This window comes from Periplaneta americana, chromosome 2, assembly GCF_040183065.1.
Source record: "Periplaneta americana isolate PAMFEO1 chromosome 2, P.americana_PAMFEO1_priV1, whole genome shotgun sequence".
NCBI classification, from domain to species: Eukaryota; Metazoa; Arthropoda; class Insecta; order Blattodea; family Blattidae; genus Periplaneta; species Periplaneta americana.
The window spans coordinates 145,702,552-145,719,609 of NC_091118.1; the positions used below are offsets into that span (position 1 = coordinate 145,702,552).

At 35.1% G+C, this 17,058-nt stretch overlaps 2 protein-coding genes across 3 annotated transcripts in view; one reads left to right on the forward strand and one right to left on the reverse strand.

Moving 5' to 3' along the window:
• The window catches only part of eIF2Bgamma (eukaryotic translation initiation factor 2B subunit gamma), a 36,684-nt gene extending 32,191 nt beyond the window's left edge, over positions 1–4,493 (forward strand). For both annotated transcript variants that reach the window (XM_069818580.1, XM_069818581.1), the window contains exons 9-11: positions 2,250–2,353; positions 2,850–2,906; positions 4,355–4,493. In XM_069818580.1, coding sequence (XP_069674681.1) covers positions 2,250–2,353; positions 2,850–2,902 — 157 coding nt within the window. In that variant the 3' untranslated portion in view covers positions 2,903–2,906; positions 4,355–4,493. The remainder of the gene's footprint in view (positions 1–2,249; positions 2,354–2,849; positions 2,907–4,354) is intronic.
• Positions 4,494–6,998: 2,505 nt separating this feature from the next.
• The window catches only part of LOC138694643 (cytochrome P450 4g15-like), a 36,021-nt gene continuing 25,961 nt past the window's right edge, over positions 6,999–17,058 (reverse strand). Inside the window, exons 10-13 of the mRNA XM_069818579.1 lie at positions 15,980–16,148; positions 13,361–13,546; positions 12,287–12,484; positions 6,999–7,139 (exon numbers count right to left, since the gene is read on the reverse strand). Of these exons, the coding sequence (XP_069674680.1) occupies positions 12,300–12,484; positions 13,361–13,546; positions 15,980–16,148 (540 nt within the window). The 3' untranslated portion in view covers positions 6,999–7,139; positions 12,287–12,299. The remainder of the gene's footprint in view (positions 7,140–12,286; positions 12,485–13,360; positions 13,547–15,979; positions 16,149–17,058) is intronic.

The following is a 17,058-nucleotide window of genomic DNA, read 5'->3' on the forward strand; positions in this document are numbered from 1 at the left end:
CAACATAGATAATTAACTCATATCTGTAGGCCCTACTCCCATTAAAATTTTCAATTCATCTACTGGGTGTTCAGTTCAAATTGTGTCATGGCTCGCTGTATGCCGTCATATGGCTAGTCGATGAGCCTAGAGAATTCAATCTTCCTACACTTCCGCAGAAGTGTATTACCTATGTGTTAGAGAAGTTACATAGCAAGTACAGCGTTCATTCTGAAGAGTACTTACTCATATGTATGGTAATGCCGGTAGTGGCAGGAATGTGAACTGTTTGGAAACTTGTACTGAGGTGGGTTTTTTCTTACTGTCAGGAGAGGGTTAAGACGATTTCTTACGTATTTGTTGACATTAACTTCGATGGTAAACATGGACACGGAGCATTTGATTTGTATTGTGGAATGTTGCTGTACGACTTGGCCGCGCAAAACACAGTTCGAAAAAGGTTATGTAGCACACAGACAGTACAGACCGTCCTCTGTTGCTACAACGTTCAAGTTATATTGCACACGTTCTCAAGTTCAGATTGAACGCCTTGATTAATAAGCAACTTCTCTGACATAAAAGCTGAAATTTGCTTCAAATCGCTGACTCACAACAGTGACGTCATGACACATTTTGAAATGAACACCCAGTAGAATGTTGGTGATACCTGTAAAAGTCTATGCTCCATGTGTTCAGTATGCACAATACAAGATTAACACCACACAAGGAACAGATTCCTAATCTGTGTAAAACATTTTCTCATTTGGAGTTGATTGTGGATCATTAGTAACAACATTATTACCACTGGTAACACAATCTCAAGGGAAAAAATGGAACTCTCTGCATCATAATCCACAGTTGATTCCCGATTTACCACGCAAATCATCTGTAGCTGCATTTAGATTGGCAACAGGCCATGACTGTTTGGCCAAGCATCTGGATAGAATTGGAATATATCAGTCCCCTAACTGTCCATTGTGCAACTCAAATCAAGAAATGGATTCAGAACATCTCAAAATCTTTGAAAAATATTGGAGTGCAAGAGGTCAAATGACTTTATTGTCAAACGCCTGGCATTAGAAAACAACAACATAGCAAAGATTCCATTTTTAGGAGCAGAACTTCATAAAGGTGGAGCAAATCATCTTCCTTGTACCTCATGCCACTACTGTTATTACAGAATTATATTGTTAATGATTAAAGCATGTTTTTATATCCAATGGCGGTACTTGACTGCCTCATTCACCCAAGCAGTCCCATCTATGGGTCACATACCAAAGCTGTACTTCTTTTTGCTACCATATGCGTTGCTCATGGTGCATTATAGGAGGTGAACTACATAGTACTACTGCATGATTATTAATGTAGTAATGGTGGAATGCTGGTAGAAAAAACGGGCGTACCCCATGAAACCTATTACGAAGCACCACCACAAATTCCACTTGGGTCTACTTAGCATATGTTCCTGACCTTAAATATTATCTTTGTTAGCATAGTTTTCCATATACACGTCACTTAGAAGTGAAACAAAATTCGAACTAAAGTTAAAATTTAAAGAAGACTAACAAATTAAAATCTCATTCTCAGTGATGTAATGGTTGGCTTGTTTCCATTAATACAAAGTTTGAGAGTTCAAAACCAGCGAGAAGAGATGAATTTTTATGAGTGATAGTGATTCTTAGAATTGCTTTCTTCAGAAGAAACGTAAAGGTGAGAAACTCGTATTTTAGATTCATAGTAAGTGTAAGAACCTTCTCCCTGAGTGAGAGGGCTCAAGTATATTTTCGACCAATTTTCGTTCATGCCGAAATTCACTCTGCAATGGGCTTGTATGAATGTCCTGTATGTATTTGTCCACCCTCCCATCTATACTTAATTTATTCAACAAATTAATTTCGTTAATTTATGCATATTAATAACAAAAGCTGTGAAGTAATTGTTAAAGGAAAAGTTATGAATTAAATGTAACAATAATTATTCAAAATGGGGTCGAAAATGTCACAAAACAGAAAGATGAAAACAGGTAACTTTTGGATGGACTCTATATTACCAAAGTCCTCCCACCCACTTTATTGGCACCAGTGTTCTGTCCAGTATGTTGAGACTCCGTATCTCAAGGGTCTTGTCATGTATTCATACTTTCAGGTCGAGAATAAGTCGTTATTTCAACTTTTTCCTAAGTCCACCCTTGGCTCTATAATCAGAAAAGAGACAGTATTAATAAAGTAGATTTCACGTAACTGAATTACAGTTTTATCTTTTTCTTCCAGATGCATCCTTTCTAATTGCGTGGTATGTGATGGCGTAGAAATCTGTAACAATGCTGAACTAAAGGACTGTCTGATTGGAAGCAACAATGTTATAAGTGCTGAAGGTAATCTTTTATGCATAACTTGTGTTCTGTCAGCTTTTCTCCAAACAGACTCTTTCTTTATATGGACATCTGCATAACAGTTATAAAGATAGATTTTCATGTTAAGAACAGTTTCCATCTCTCTTATGAATTTTAAAGTCGTGAAGTGCAGAGTATGATTAAAATATATATCAAATGTTTATGAAATTCATTCTCTCAGACATTGATTCTACATTGTAAACATTGTTTTTAGATTAAAATAAATATCTTGAAAGTAAATCAAGATAAATGTATTTACTTCAAGAATGAATAAAATTTTGAGACATTTTGCTATAGGTATTCTATAAAAAAGAATTAAAATGGTAGAAGAATGATTATAAGATAGGTAATTTTTTAGTTAATTTCTTGTTTTTTCCTCATAAAGCAAAGCAGGTGGAGATATTGTACATTACTGTAGTGCGTATTTGTCCTTTCATTTAAGTATCCATTTGTATAATCTCTAGTATTTTTCTTTCAGCTAAACATACGAGTGAAGTCCTCACTGTGCCAGATCGCCTCATGCAGATTTGAAGTGGTAAGTGATAAGTAGTCTTACTCTATGGCAAAGATCTTTCAAAATGCTGAATATTTATACAATAATTGTAGAATCAGACAACGAATGCACTAATTTTAATTCACACGTGAAACTTCTAGATTGTTCATTGGAATTTGTTTATGCAGGGTGATTCAAAAGTCCCAATCCATTTTCATGAAACTAAAGTGTAATGTTTTTCTTTTACAGGTAATATAAACCATGCTTATTAAAGAAGAGAGAATAGCCATAGTTTGTGGACTGTTAAAAGTGTTAACCTATGCCCAGGTCCAGATGATGTTTCGCGAAAATTTCACAAACCTGGTCCATCAGGAGCAAATATCGGGATTTCCATGAGCAAATTTCTCAGAACGGGATCTGTACTGGATGAAAGACCTTCAAAAAGACCAACAAAACTGTGCGCAGCATACAGGACGCAATTGAATGTAGCCCTCCAGCCTCAACACGCAAACTCAGCAGAGAACTTGGTGTATCTCAACTGTATGCTTTAAGCCTCATGGATATCGTAACACATGCCCTCGCGAGACGCATGGTCTTCATCCTCAAGTGCATGCAGCACCTACACATGATATGAAGCTTAAAGCATAGGATTCTCCATATGGTTCATTAGGATACACCAAGCTCTCTGCTGAATCTCGTGTTGAGGCTCGTTCATTTGCGTCCAGTATGCTGAGCACAATTTCTGCCAATGTCGCTGGTCTTCCTGAACATCTTTCCATCCAGTACAGAGCCTGTTCTGGTCATCAAGAGCCTGACATTTGCCCCTGATGGACAAGGTTTGTGAAATTTCCGCAAAACACCACCTGGACCTGAGCATAGATTATCTCTTTCAACTGTCTACAAGCTATGGTTATTCTCTCTTCTTTAATAAGTATGGTTTATATTACCTCCAAAAAAATTTACACTTCAGTTTCATGAAAATGGATCGGGACTTTTGAATCACTCTGTATAAGTGAAATTTACTCATTTTCTCTTTGAGACAATAATTGAACATACTGATGTCTTTACAAAATTAATTTTCACTTGATATAATTTGATATTTTTGCAGTAGTTCAGAGTAACAGCCTCTTCATTCTAATTTTGACTTTCCATTATCTTTTAAATTTTTATTATTTCTCATTCCAGAATTTTCATTTCAATATTTTTTTTAAATTTTGTGTGTAAAGTCTGACCTAGAGTTGATGAAGTATATGTCAACTATAATTAAAAAATTGCAGTTGAACTGTTTCATAAAAATGTATATCTTTCTTGCATCCAAAAGAGATACAGAAGAGATGCAATGGTAAAAACTTGACCCATTTGTGTGTCATGTCAGTATAGTTAACCCCACTTTTCAGTGTTTCCATTGCTTTATGGGAAAAAGCAGTCTTTAATAAATTTGTATATAAATCATTCCATAAGTAATGCATTGCATGTTATTCTGATTGCAGTGAATGGAAACGACTAACTGTTGCAATCTGTGATCTCATGTAAAGAAGAAGAACTTACAGTTTATGTAACTCAATAAGATTTAAATTTATTTTCTTTGCTTACATGTCTTAAATTATGAACTTGTTAAAATATATTTCATTTCATAAATAATTGTTTCTTGTCTTGTATCTCCTATACAATTTGAGATTTTAATGGAAGTCATATTTCCATTTTTTTTAACTTTAAGTAATTTTGTGTAACCTTGAATTATGAACTTTTTGCAGTATGAGTATAATTTTTAAAACATACATTTTCTTGTAATTTAAAATTGTCTAACATTTTTCACTCAGTTCTCCTTTCTGCCTTAATTTCCTTTTTCCTCCCTTATGTTGTATTACTTCGAAGTTACTGTTTAGACATTGTTTTCTGTTTTTGCTGAAGAATGTGCCAGTTTGTAAGGCCAATTACTTTGTTGTTGATATGGAACGGAATCATTTAATATGCTATAGTCCTACAAATTAGAAAAGAACCTTATGCCTACATGCTCAGTTACAAAAATTGACCATGAGACCAGGTTACACTGACAATCTGAAGAGCTTGCTTTGTTGGCACAACCACTGCTGTCGGTCTGAATTCTTACCTGTGGTTTTATACTGCCTTTTGAGTTATTAAAAAGATTTTCAGCGACTTATATGCAGAGATAAATTACTATTCCCATTTCTCTGTATTAATGGAACACTTGAAGATATCGTGTATGCCAAGCTAAATCCACGGCTTCTCAGTCAAAAGTTCTCTTCTAGACTATTATCTCAATCTGAAACCTTTCTGAGAATTTCCATCAAACTCTTCACTGTATTAAAAAAATTTCACGTTCTTATAAAACCATATTAACCTTCCTTATATTGATAATTAGCTTTTATGATATAAATAATTTTTTACACAGCCATTTCTAAAAGTAGATCTTTTAATGCTAGGCAAGCATGTTAAAAACTATTATATTATAATAGTACCTTTAACACTGATATTCAACTGTTTGCGCAGATTGTCAAATATTTCCCATCAGATGCCACAGTGCATCACTCACAACTGATCAATAAAGCAGTTCAAACAATGCCAGGCCTACTTTTAAAAGTGACTGTTTTCGGTTAAGGAACATACACAAATTAAATAAATTGCTTCAGTTACTTTAATTATAACTAAATGAAACAGTTTTAAATATAGTTATAAAAAATTAGAGGCACCCAGAAACCTCCTGATTCGCAGTCCTGTGCTCTACCACTAAGTTAAATTGCACCTGCTTTTGATGCAATAAAGCTTCACCATTACAATGAGGGAGAATACAGCAGCAGAGAAGTCGGGGGAATTGTCTCGCTACCATCACAAACAAATGGCTATCTAAAAATAGTTTGATGCACACATTGAAAATTATTTTGTTTTGTTTGTAGAGTTTGCTATACTTGGCCTGTTGTTATTTCACTAACATCCCTGCTCGCAAAATAAAATGCCATATTTAACATTTGTATCCTAAATAACGATCAAATTTTCCTTCTCACTACACTATCAGTAAACTTATCCAAGATTTTTGAGCTCTCTGAATTCTTATCTCGAGCTGAAAGATATATCTGCCACTATTGATAAATGACCTTGTTCCCCTTTCTCACACAATCAAACAAATATTTGTTAAGATCTCGTTCTTGGCCAACTGGTTAGCTTCTCTGCCTTTCATCATGTTGACTCAGGGTTTGATTCCTATGATGTGAGCGCAAGGGGTTTTTCTCGGGGTTCTCCCATTTCCCCTCACAAATATCATTCCACCAGTACTTCACAATAACCCTCACTCTGCGAGGTCCCGAGCCAGACCTCCAGAACAAATAAAATTGCTGAACATTGTACACATAAAGACTATTTTATAGACTCTTCAATATTGTATTTCATTCATAATGTACTATATGTCATGCTTGGCTTCGCAATAGACAACTAGAATATACGCATTTAGTCAAGTATAAGTTACTTAAGAATGATTTGAAATTTTCACAGTGATCAGTATGGTGCGAGGTTTTGTATTTGCATCTTGCCTCAGACATACACATTTCAAAGTTTCAGAACTGCATATTGGCTCTCTACATCCAACACAGTGCAAATACCCAAAAACCTCGAACCATGTTGGCTACTTGTTTACATATGATCTTTACAGTAGCATGACTTTAGTCAAATTGATCTCTACTAGTTTCTTGTACATCAGAAAGAAGTTTGGATGTACTCAGATTCTTTTCTAAGTTACAGTCTATAAGAAAACCTGTCTTAACATAATTTTGTGCACAAATGTTAGCTTTGAAGTTCATTAAGATTAAGGTAATATGAATTTATTGTTGTCAAGCCTTTGCACTAGCCCATTAACTATTAGAATAGAACTGAAACAATTCAGTCAGAAGAAATGCCCCTATGTAAAACCTGTGTACTATCCATTAAAAGATAAAATGTTCCATTTAAATAATTCAATCAGAAGAAATATCCCTCTGACTGGTGAAGTACTGTATAAGGAACGAGTTAAGAAAAGGTATAGCAAAGATTTTAACGTATAAACATGAACAAAACCAGTAATTACTGAAAAAAGTACAAAATTATTGAAGAAATCTTATAAAATATCACAATATTTCTTAGAATTCAAAACTAAAGAACAAAGGAATCGGAGATGACGTCAAGGAAAAAAAAAAAAAAAGGTAGACTATGCAGTGAATTAGAACAGGCAGCATTGTCCATCCAAGAAGTTTGGTCCAGCATTGGCTCTCTGTATACCGAAGTGTTCTGCAAAATAAATATTGAAGGACTAGTTGTAAAAACAACATACAACTTCCTGAGAAAACAGATATTAAGCAATTAAGAAAACATTTAATCCATGGTGCGACAGCCCATGGAGGGCCATGTCCATCCAGCTTGCTGCTGGCCTCACATCCTGCATGCCTCAACAGAGATGAACGATCATCCAACCAGAATGGAGGTATTGTGTGGTAGGGTTGCCAACTTTTTTTTTTAAGAAAATACTGAAGACAAAGGAATCGACACAATTTCACATAGAAAATGGACAAATTATCCAGTTCCATTACTAAAAAATAACTTTATTCTACACTCTGGAAGCTAAACTTAAATTTAGAGTATTTTGAGACATATTTTGTCATGCATAATAGTTGAAATCGACTGCAGTTTGCAGTTCTGATTTGATTAGATGCATTGTGTTCCTATATCGAACATCTGTCCAATTATTGTTCATCAGATGAAACATCCTCTTTGTATGAGCATTACTAACTACTTGATATGGTTAGAATAAAACTCGCCAGTTTTTCCAAATTTACACATTAAAATTATTTCATTTTAAACGAGTGATCACTAAAATTCATTTCTGGCAGGCATTACCTTTTACAAATGCACATTTTAGTGCATCTCAAAATTCATCATATAAATGATCATTCACAGCAAAATCAAATGTTTCGAATGAAAATTTTTACATTATGCAAAAACGTTGGAGAAAAATGCTTGAAGAGAAGAAAAATACGTGAGCCGGGAGTCTGTTGAAAATTAGGGCCAAATACCAGAGATCCCAGGATATATGTGAGAGTTGGTAACCCTGTGTGTGGTTATTATGATGATCCCACCTCTCAAATGTTATAGCTGATTTTTATAGCAGAATTTTGCTACCTATTGTAGCTCCCGAACTTCTTCATGATGCTGGATGGGCTCTGGTCCCATGCTCTGGCCGAAATTTCATGATAAAATTCCTTTCCCATGAGGACTCGAACCAGCATGCATTCCGTAACATGATTCCTAGGCATGATGCCTTCGACCACGATGGTAGGACACAGGACATATTGTCAGCTGAGTGTTTGAATGTACTACTCACTTTTAGCAAAATATCAGATTGAATATATTTTCAACACTCAATTTAAGTACGTATCATATGCACATACTGTGATAATAATATTTCATCTTTGATATATTTTCGAAAGAAATACCCTTCAGCTGTAGTAGAGGCACTCTAGGAGCAAAGTGCAATTTCCTCCAGAAACGTCTTGCCTTCAATCTAATCTTTGAAGCTTTATCAATAGCTACCCTATCATTGATACAGCTGTCAAGATGTTCAGTGCACATAAACTTTAGTAAAATGGAATCAAAGTTATATAAAGAAAAGAAAAGTATCAAAGTCACAATGACAAATCATCGTCGTTCCTGCAATAACTCCTATGTGCAAAATATAAAATTTTTCAGTAGAAAAAACACATTTATTCATTCTATGGCAGTGGTACATAGGAGATTGTGAATTCTTACATTTTCGAAAGAAAGAAATATAATTACTTATAGGAGATTTTATTATTTGCTGTATCACTATTTAAGTTATTTTATTTAATAGAGCAAAAATCTGAAAATCGATAAATCTGTCACATAGGAGATATTGCAGGAACAACGACGAAATACTTCTCCATAACACATTTCGCAATATTTCAACAGGGGCGTATTTTGCGGGCTACCGGGGCTACCAGCGGTAGCCTAAGGAAATTACAAAAGAAAAAGTTTATAATATAACATAATGTAATAATTTTTTATTATTAGTTTTACCATAGTAATTAAAATTGAAGTAATTGTTAGATATATTTTGTGTAATAATAGGGTCAGCGGTAGCCCAAACCCTTTAACCAGTATACGCCACTGTATTTCAATAATTCTTAAATAATGTTGCGATACCTATAAACTGTCTATTTTCTTGAATTATTATTCAGATTACACATAAATGAAATCATTACTCTTTATCTAAATAAAGTGGCATTCTGTATTCTAAAGATGAAGTAACCCCATTACAGGTCAAATTGGCCTATGGATGGTGGGAGATCGAGGCTTCCACCTTTACACACAGTTGACATTAATGGCATTAGGGATGTCAGTCCTACATGCCCACCACCTTCACCTCCAAGGAAAATTCCTTGGTATTCATTTCATTTAGAGGCTGAGTGAACTCTATGGCCATATTGCAGCTAAAAGTATTAGATCATTGGAGAAAATCCAAGACCCCATCAGGAATCGAACTCTCGACCTTCCGGCTTTGCATCATTATACCTTAACTGCGACACTACCATGTGTCCCTCCTGTTTTCCAGCTTATATTTTATAGTTCTAAACTTAAAATATCTGACTTAATTTATAAATTGTACAGTTTAAGTAGAAGTACGTTGTCAACTTTGCACAAATTCACATCAGATAGCTATTTGCAGTCTCCTCTAGTTGACAGTCGACCTGGTTGGCGAGTTGGCATAGCACTGGCCTTCTATGCCCAAGGTTGCAGGTTCGATCCTGGGCCAAGTCGATGGCATTTAAGTGTGCTTAAATGCGACAGGCTCATGTCAGTAGATTTACTGGCATGTAAAAGAACTCCTGCGGGACAAAATTCTGGCACATCCAGCGACGCTGATATAACCTCTGCAGTTGTTAGCGTCGTTAAATAAAACGTAACATTAACATTGAGTGGGATGAATGGATCAAGATTCTCGGCCACATCATTCAATGCCATTTCAGCTACAATGGAGCAGTGGAACAAACGACAGTACGTTTTCGTTGTGGAAATGTGTTTTAAAACAGGTGATTCTGTAGTCCAAACCCACCAATCATTTTGTCGATCAACATGATGGTGTATCCAGTTGCAATGCAATAGTGCATTGGCTTAGGAATTTTAGAGCGACATCTCTAAAGGGCATAAAAAAAGGAAACTCGTAGGGCATTCACATATCGTTTGTACTGAATTGTTGAAGCTTCATATTAGTCAATTTGGCTTGGCTTTTCGAGGGTTGGACCTAGAATGGGTCCTTACAGAAGATTTGCTTTGGCCCATTGTGTGCCCTATATATGCGATGGTTGTCCAATCTCGACAAGTTGCCTGAATGGCATTCGTGAATTCGATGCTGACAGCTGGGCCATCCTGTGACAACCTGGTCCCATACTCAGATGAGTAGCCTGATAAGCTCCAAGCCCTTCCTATATTAACATTGGAAATCGATATTATCACAATATTTCACGCTAGTCTATTTTTAACTACTGCAAATGACATGAAAAGAGAGGAAAGTGGAGGGTGTTGGTGGAATAATAGAGGGAAACGGGAGAATCCTGAGAAAAAGTCCTCTGCAACATGTGCTTTGTCCAACACAAATTTCGTCACGACTTGTGTGTGGATCGAACCCTGACCACCTGGATGGACGACCAAAACTCGCTTCCACTTAATGGAATCGAATTGAACAGAATTTATCTTCACTAAATGTATTTAAATGGAAGATAGCAGAAAGCAGCATGTCGAATCAAACCGAAGCAAACGAATAGAATTCATGAGCTGGAATATTTATTCCACTGATGGAACAGAATTTCTTGTTTCGGCTATAATCGTATGTTCTCGTAAAGCCTTCGTGAAAAAACAAACGAGTCATATCCATTTTTGATAGCACAATTTCTTTATTGAAAGTTATTGTTGAAATAGTATGTATGCCTATACAGAAAATTACAATTAAATTATATGAACAAAGAAAAAAAATAAATCTTGTTCAAAATTATCCTCTATTGTATGACAAAACACAGAAGTACTACCATAATAATTATTCCCGTGATAATGCTTGAAGCGAAATAAGTAAATTACTGATAACGAAAACATTAGGTAAAAGTTAAAATCCAAAGCAGAATATAGTCAAACAAAGTGAAAATTCTCCATGTATCCAGTATTTCCATTTCTTGTTTTAAATACTCTTTCTACCTCTTCACATAACTGTGCTAAAGCCATTATGCGATCCATTTTAATCTGTACATGGTTCAGTTCGATTCCACTATATGTGAGCACCGGCAGACGTTGTGATTCAGTTCGATTCCGCTAAGTAGGAGCAGGCCTTCAGTTACCAGAAGTCCATGATGCCTTGCCACCCAACACACTGCTACTCAGGGTGTATCAGATATCGCGCAAACTCATTGTCACATGAAGTGAAATGAATGAAATGCCTCTAGAAAATGTTCGAGGCTTGTCCCAATTGTTTCTTACCCATATTATTGAAAGATAAATCGCATAATGAATGTCAATATTTAAAACATAATGTTTACATAAAAGTTTATATGTATGTTAATTTGCACATAAACCTATTACCAGTATAACTTCTGACAATGAGGATTATGCTTTCTTCATATCTAATGCTCGAGAGAGACAGTACCCTACATCACTTTGACCTGGAGGGGGGCACTGCCCTCATCTGCCCCTGCCCTTTATCTCCGCCTATGAGTAGGTGTAACTGAATTCGCAGGTGACTTAACTTCTTTGCAGGTGGAAATGAGAAGCTTGTTCCATATGACAAATGTCTCAAATCAGGTGGTAACTACATGAAAAAATAATTTATGGAGGTAGAAAGTGATTTTCCATGTTTTTTTGTCTCGTACAATACTTTATGCAACCCTAAAATGAAAATTACCTAACACATTTGTTTAGGCTTTAATCAACAAAAAGTCTACGTACATTTTATGTAGTATAACCAAACTGTTTCTAACTGTAAGTAACTGAATAACACACAAATGACTATATACAGATTGCTAAGTAGGCCTACTTTAGTTTCACAAATCCACTAGAAATTACTTTTCAAACCACCCTTATAAATCCTGTATTGCGAAGGCATTTCAAATGCATCATGTATCATTTCGGTTTATGACGAACAAAACATGATAAAATTGTTTGTGGGTTAATATTCATGTTTATCCTTGTACTGTCTATATTACGTATATTGCATATTATTTACAGACATGTTTAAGATTGGTAATTAAAAGTTCAATAGATAAATATCAAAACAAAACTAAGAAATTTCTAAATGAAATATGTTTACCAGTTCGCAAAAATTTTGGCTAATCAATAACATGTTATGTTAATCACAATATAAAAGTTGTGTTAATTACCTTCAGATAAATTTCATACTTCGGAAGGTAAGAGAGTCTTTCTTCGAGGTTCGAGTTTAATCAGAAAACCTTCAGTCCTTTTTAGAATGATGTCTCCTTGGAGAAGGAATTCTTGTTCTGGAATATCAGAATGCACTTTGAAGTTCCTTAGGATCGTTGATAGTAAGACTTTAAGCTTGAGTAATGCATACTTTCGCCCTGTGAAAACAATTGAAATTTATAAGATTCCACATTCATTACAAAACAATTATAGAGAGATCTGAGTTATTTTTATATTAATCACAAGAAACATAGATAAGATTTAGAAACACTTAAAAAAATAATTTCACGTTTTTATATTGCAAACTGTCCAAAATAATGTATTATTGTAATCTGTATGTATTTTGTTTGATGCACTATTTTCTTCGTTAGTTAGCAGGTCATTCCTCTACTATGTAAGCATGCCCCAAACCATTCTGACTCTTTTTTTTTAATTTGTGGCAACACTAAGACAGCAAGTGAGAAAAAAAAATACTCTTCTCTGTCCCTTCCTCCACAAACGCATTTTACCTTCTTATCTCTAATCACATTGTATAAAATTGAGGATCGCACAAACATCAACAATATTTCATTAGATCAAAAACCTCAACAAGGTTCCTGCCTCTGACACGCCATCTCTACCTTCTTGACTTCAGTCCTTCAATATTCACCCCAAATAATGGCAAGTTAAATTTTAGAACTCGTCTTCATATACTTTCAGATTACTATTTCTCTCTTAGTCCCTCGATTATTAATTGCTACGAGACTGAAAGTTTCACTGTCTCTGAACATGCACTGCAAGCTTAACTCACAAACTATTAAACAAATAAGCAATGTGTTAAAATGGTTGAAAGGGACTATTCCTTACTACTATAATGATCTATCAAGTAGTCCTTGTGATCGTCATGTAAAACAATCACAAATGCAAGAATTACATACATTTACCCATTCTAAAGCAAAAATATGCTGGTACGTACTTGTCAAATCTTAAAATTTTACTGTTACACTAATTGTAAAATGTAGCTTATGACGGCACACCAAAGTATAATTTCTTACCAACACAACTTCTTGGCCCAGCGCTGAATGGAATGAAAGAATAATAATGTCTCTCAGCTGCCTTCTCTGGTAAGTGGTTATCAGGATTAAACTTATCCGGATCATCCCAGTACTGCTGTAAATGATGTGTTTTTGCAATGGAGACAATAACTGTAGCACCTTTTGGTAGTATGAGATCCTTTGAAACTGTGAAGAAAAATATAGTATACATATTAATTGCTATCTGACTTTGCAGTGATGGAGTGTTGCATCAAATAAAAAATTGAAAGAAATATATAAGTCAAAAGTTTGGTAAATCTATAATATTTCTTTTTCTATTGCATATACTTCTTATGTCTTGACCTATAATAATAATAATAATAATAATAATAATAATAATAATAATAATAATAATAATAATAATAATAATAATAATAATAATAATCCGTGGTGCTACAGCCCATGAAGGAACCAAGACCGACCAGCCGGTTGTTGACCTCACGGCCACATGCCGAAATAGAGGTGGAGGGACGATCATCCAACTAGAATGGAGGTATCGTGTGGTTAGCACGATGAGCCCCTCAGCCATTATAGCTGGTTTGCATAACCGGATTTCGCTACCTATTGTAGCTCCCCAAGTGCATCACGATGCTGGGTGGGCACTGGTCCCATACACTGGCCGAAATTCCATGAGAAAATTTCTTCCCCCCATGAGAAATCGAACCAGCGCACATTCTGTAACGCAAGTCCTAGGCAGGATGCCTTAGACCACGACGCCACGGCGTGGGACCTTGACTTATACAGGATGTTTAAAAATTACAGATTCAAACTACAGGAGTGACTGGAAGACAATGAAAGAAAGCCAAAGTCCTAATAAACATAGATCCGGAAAGCAACCATTTCCGAGATATAATGTCATCACCATGGACACCAACCTAATTTTTTACCTCACAGACTTAATGGTCATACGTACTTGTATTTTTCTAACATGAGCTAGGCTATGTGACCTTTTAGTTTATGTGCCTCTTCAGAAAAGGCAGTTGCTGTGGTACATGCATGACGGAGCACTGGCTCACTTTCATTTGAACTTTTCGAGAGAGTTTTTATACACACGCTTCCACAATAGATGTATTAGCCATGGCTTATGAAAACCACGTCCTCCCAGATCCCCTGACTTCAGTCCCCCGATTTTTTATTTGGGAATATTTGAAATGTTTTGTCTATCTCAGCCCTGTAGATAATGTTAACAAACTCCGGGAATATATTGTTAATGGTTATCAATGCATTAGAGACATGCCAGGGATATTTGAACGTGTATGATTGTCGATGAGGAAACATGCTGATGCCTGCCTTTTCATTAATGGTGGCTATATTGAGCACATGTTATAACGTTCTTGTCCTCCAGTGCATATAGGATGTTGTGTTACCTCAGAGCACCTGTACTAACAAGGCATAATAAAACCCCATAGATTTCGAAAATGGCTGGTTTGTGGACCTATGTTTATTAGGACTTTTTGCCTTGTTTTATTGCCTAGACTCATCCCTGCATTTTGTACCTGTAATTATGAAACATCTTATATAGCCTATATAAAGATTAGGACTTTCCATTACCATCAGACTACAATGGGCAGGACACATAATTAGGATGGGAGACAATCGAATACTCAAGAAAACACTATTCAGTAAAGTCGAAGGTAGAAGGCACAGGGATCGCTGGATTCATGCAGTGGCGAAGGATGCCAAAACCAGACGGTGGATATTAGCCACAAAAGATAGGATTATAATCTTCACGCCTTTGGCGTGAGACGAACTCGATAACTCAGTGGTAGAGCGCCTGACCGGAGAACAGGAAGTCGCAGGTTCGATTCCCGCTCGAGGTTGTGGAATTTTTCTTTCATACCATGGCATGATTGTGACTATAATAGTATTTAAATTCATTAGATAGGATTATGTGGAGGCAGATGATTACATAATATCATCACTGTCATTGTAATCATCATCATCATAATGGGCTGTATTTTAATGACCAAAAAGTGCTTAAAAATGAGAATGACGATGACGTTAAGAAAATAATCTAAAATATAAGAAAATGTCACTTTTCACAACCACTTCGTATTATAGTGGTGAAGATGATAGTGCTAATATTGATTATAACGGCAAATAATATTTCTATATGATAATAATTATTGACTACGACAAATTAATAATGTCATCTCTATTCCGGTATTACCTAATTAATGTAATTATAATTGTCGCAGCCCTTATTAAAATAGAAGAATCATTGTATTTTACAAATGAAGCAATATTATTACTTTAATTTAAAGTAGAAGTTTCTGTAATGTTTGTATTTCTTCGGTTTTCGAGTATTTGTAATACCCACTATAAGACTGGAGGTTGTTAGGTTCAGACCCAAGAATAATGGATGTACTTCAAGGATAAAAATTCCTAAATTACTCTTTTTTGAAAAAGTGTAAATTTGGGTCTAATATCATAAATTTCTAAACAGAACAGGACCGAGGTATAGAAAAATCGACTATTAATTCTTTCATCTCTCTTCAATACTGCCAAATTAACACAATTCACGAAATCCTTACTTCGCCGTATCAAGAGCACTAGAATCCAAAGAGAAATCCCTCATACCTAGTTTGATATCTTCATTTATTTTTCTGGCAATGATGGGCACTGGTGGATATAAACGCAGTGTCTCTAGGAGGCACCTTTCGAGAAACTTCATCTGCAATGTGTCAGCAAATGTTGCTGGGCGGTCAGAATCACCGAAGATCTGATATAGTTCTTGATAACACATTTCCTGTAATATTCAGAATTATAAATACGGCAATATACTAAATGTAAAGAATATTCTAATACTTCAAAAATTCAAATTTTTTGCGAAAATACATTTTTAAGTATTCCTGGTAATACCACAGTCTACTATATACAGTCACGAAGCTTAATACTTACTAAATAGACATAGACAGTTGAAATATGCATTCATGGATAGTTGCTCACCACCAGGATCGCTACTATCGCCTCATCACAGACTATTTCCCTAGCAGACGATGAAATGTATTGTACTTTCGATATCGTGTTCTTCTGAAAAAATTAACACCTTCCTTCCACTATTGAAATATGAAATACATAAGGTTTATATATTATTTTCATAAAATATATATTATATTCTATAAACTCACCTTCCTGGATCTTTCGGAAGAAGGATAACTCTAACCTATTTTTATTACAATTTATAGTACTAAAAACGTCTCCTTGTCCCATATTATTATTCAAATTATTGTATTTTAGCCATTTACAGTTATTACAACCGATAACGAATATTTCACAGTTTACATAGCTTTTCACAAAAATGCGAAATACGGCACAGTCAATGCTTTTTCGATCTAGACCAGGCCGTAATGTTTGTTCGGGTTTTCTATTTCAGTGTATGGAGCTCAGTGAAATATTATATTATAACTTTATTGCTTATCATTGCTAAGCTTTATTTAGTGTAATTTGTCCATTAGTTCCGTTTACTTCTTGTTGCATAATATGTTGCAGAAATAATTACAAAACTGTGTTATTTTAATGTGAAGAGAATTTTACATGTTAACATAATCTGTTCGCGTCAACATTTCAAGTTTAGAATGGAAGCTATTTTGAGGTTCAATAAAAACGAATTTATATTGTGATTTTAATTTAGCACATCTACCTTCCTTAATTGTAGG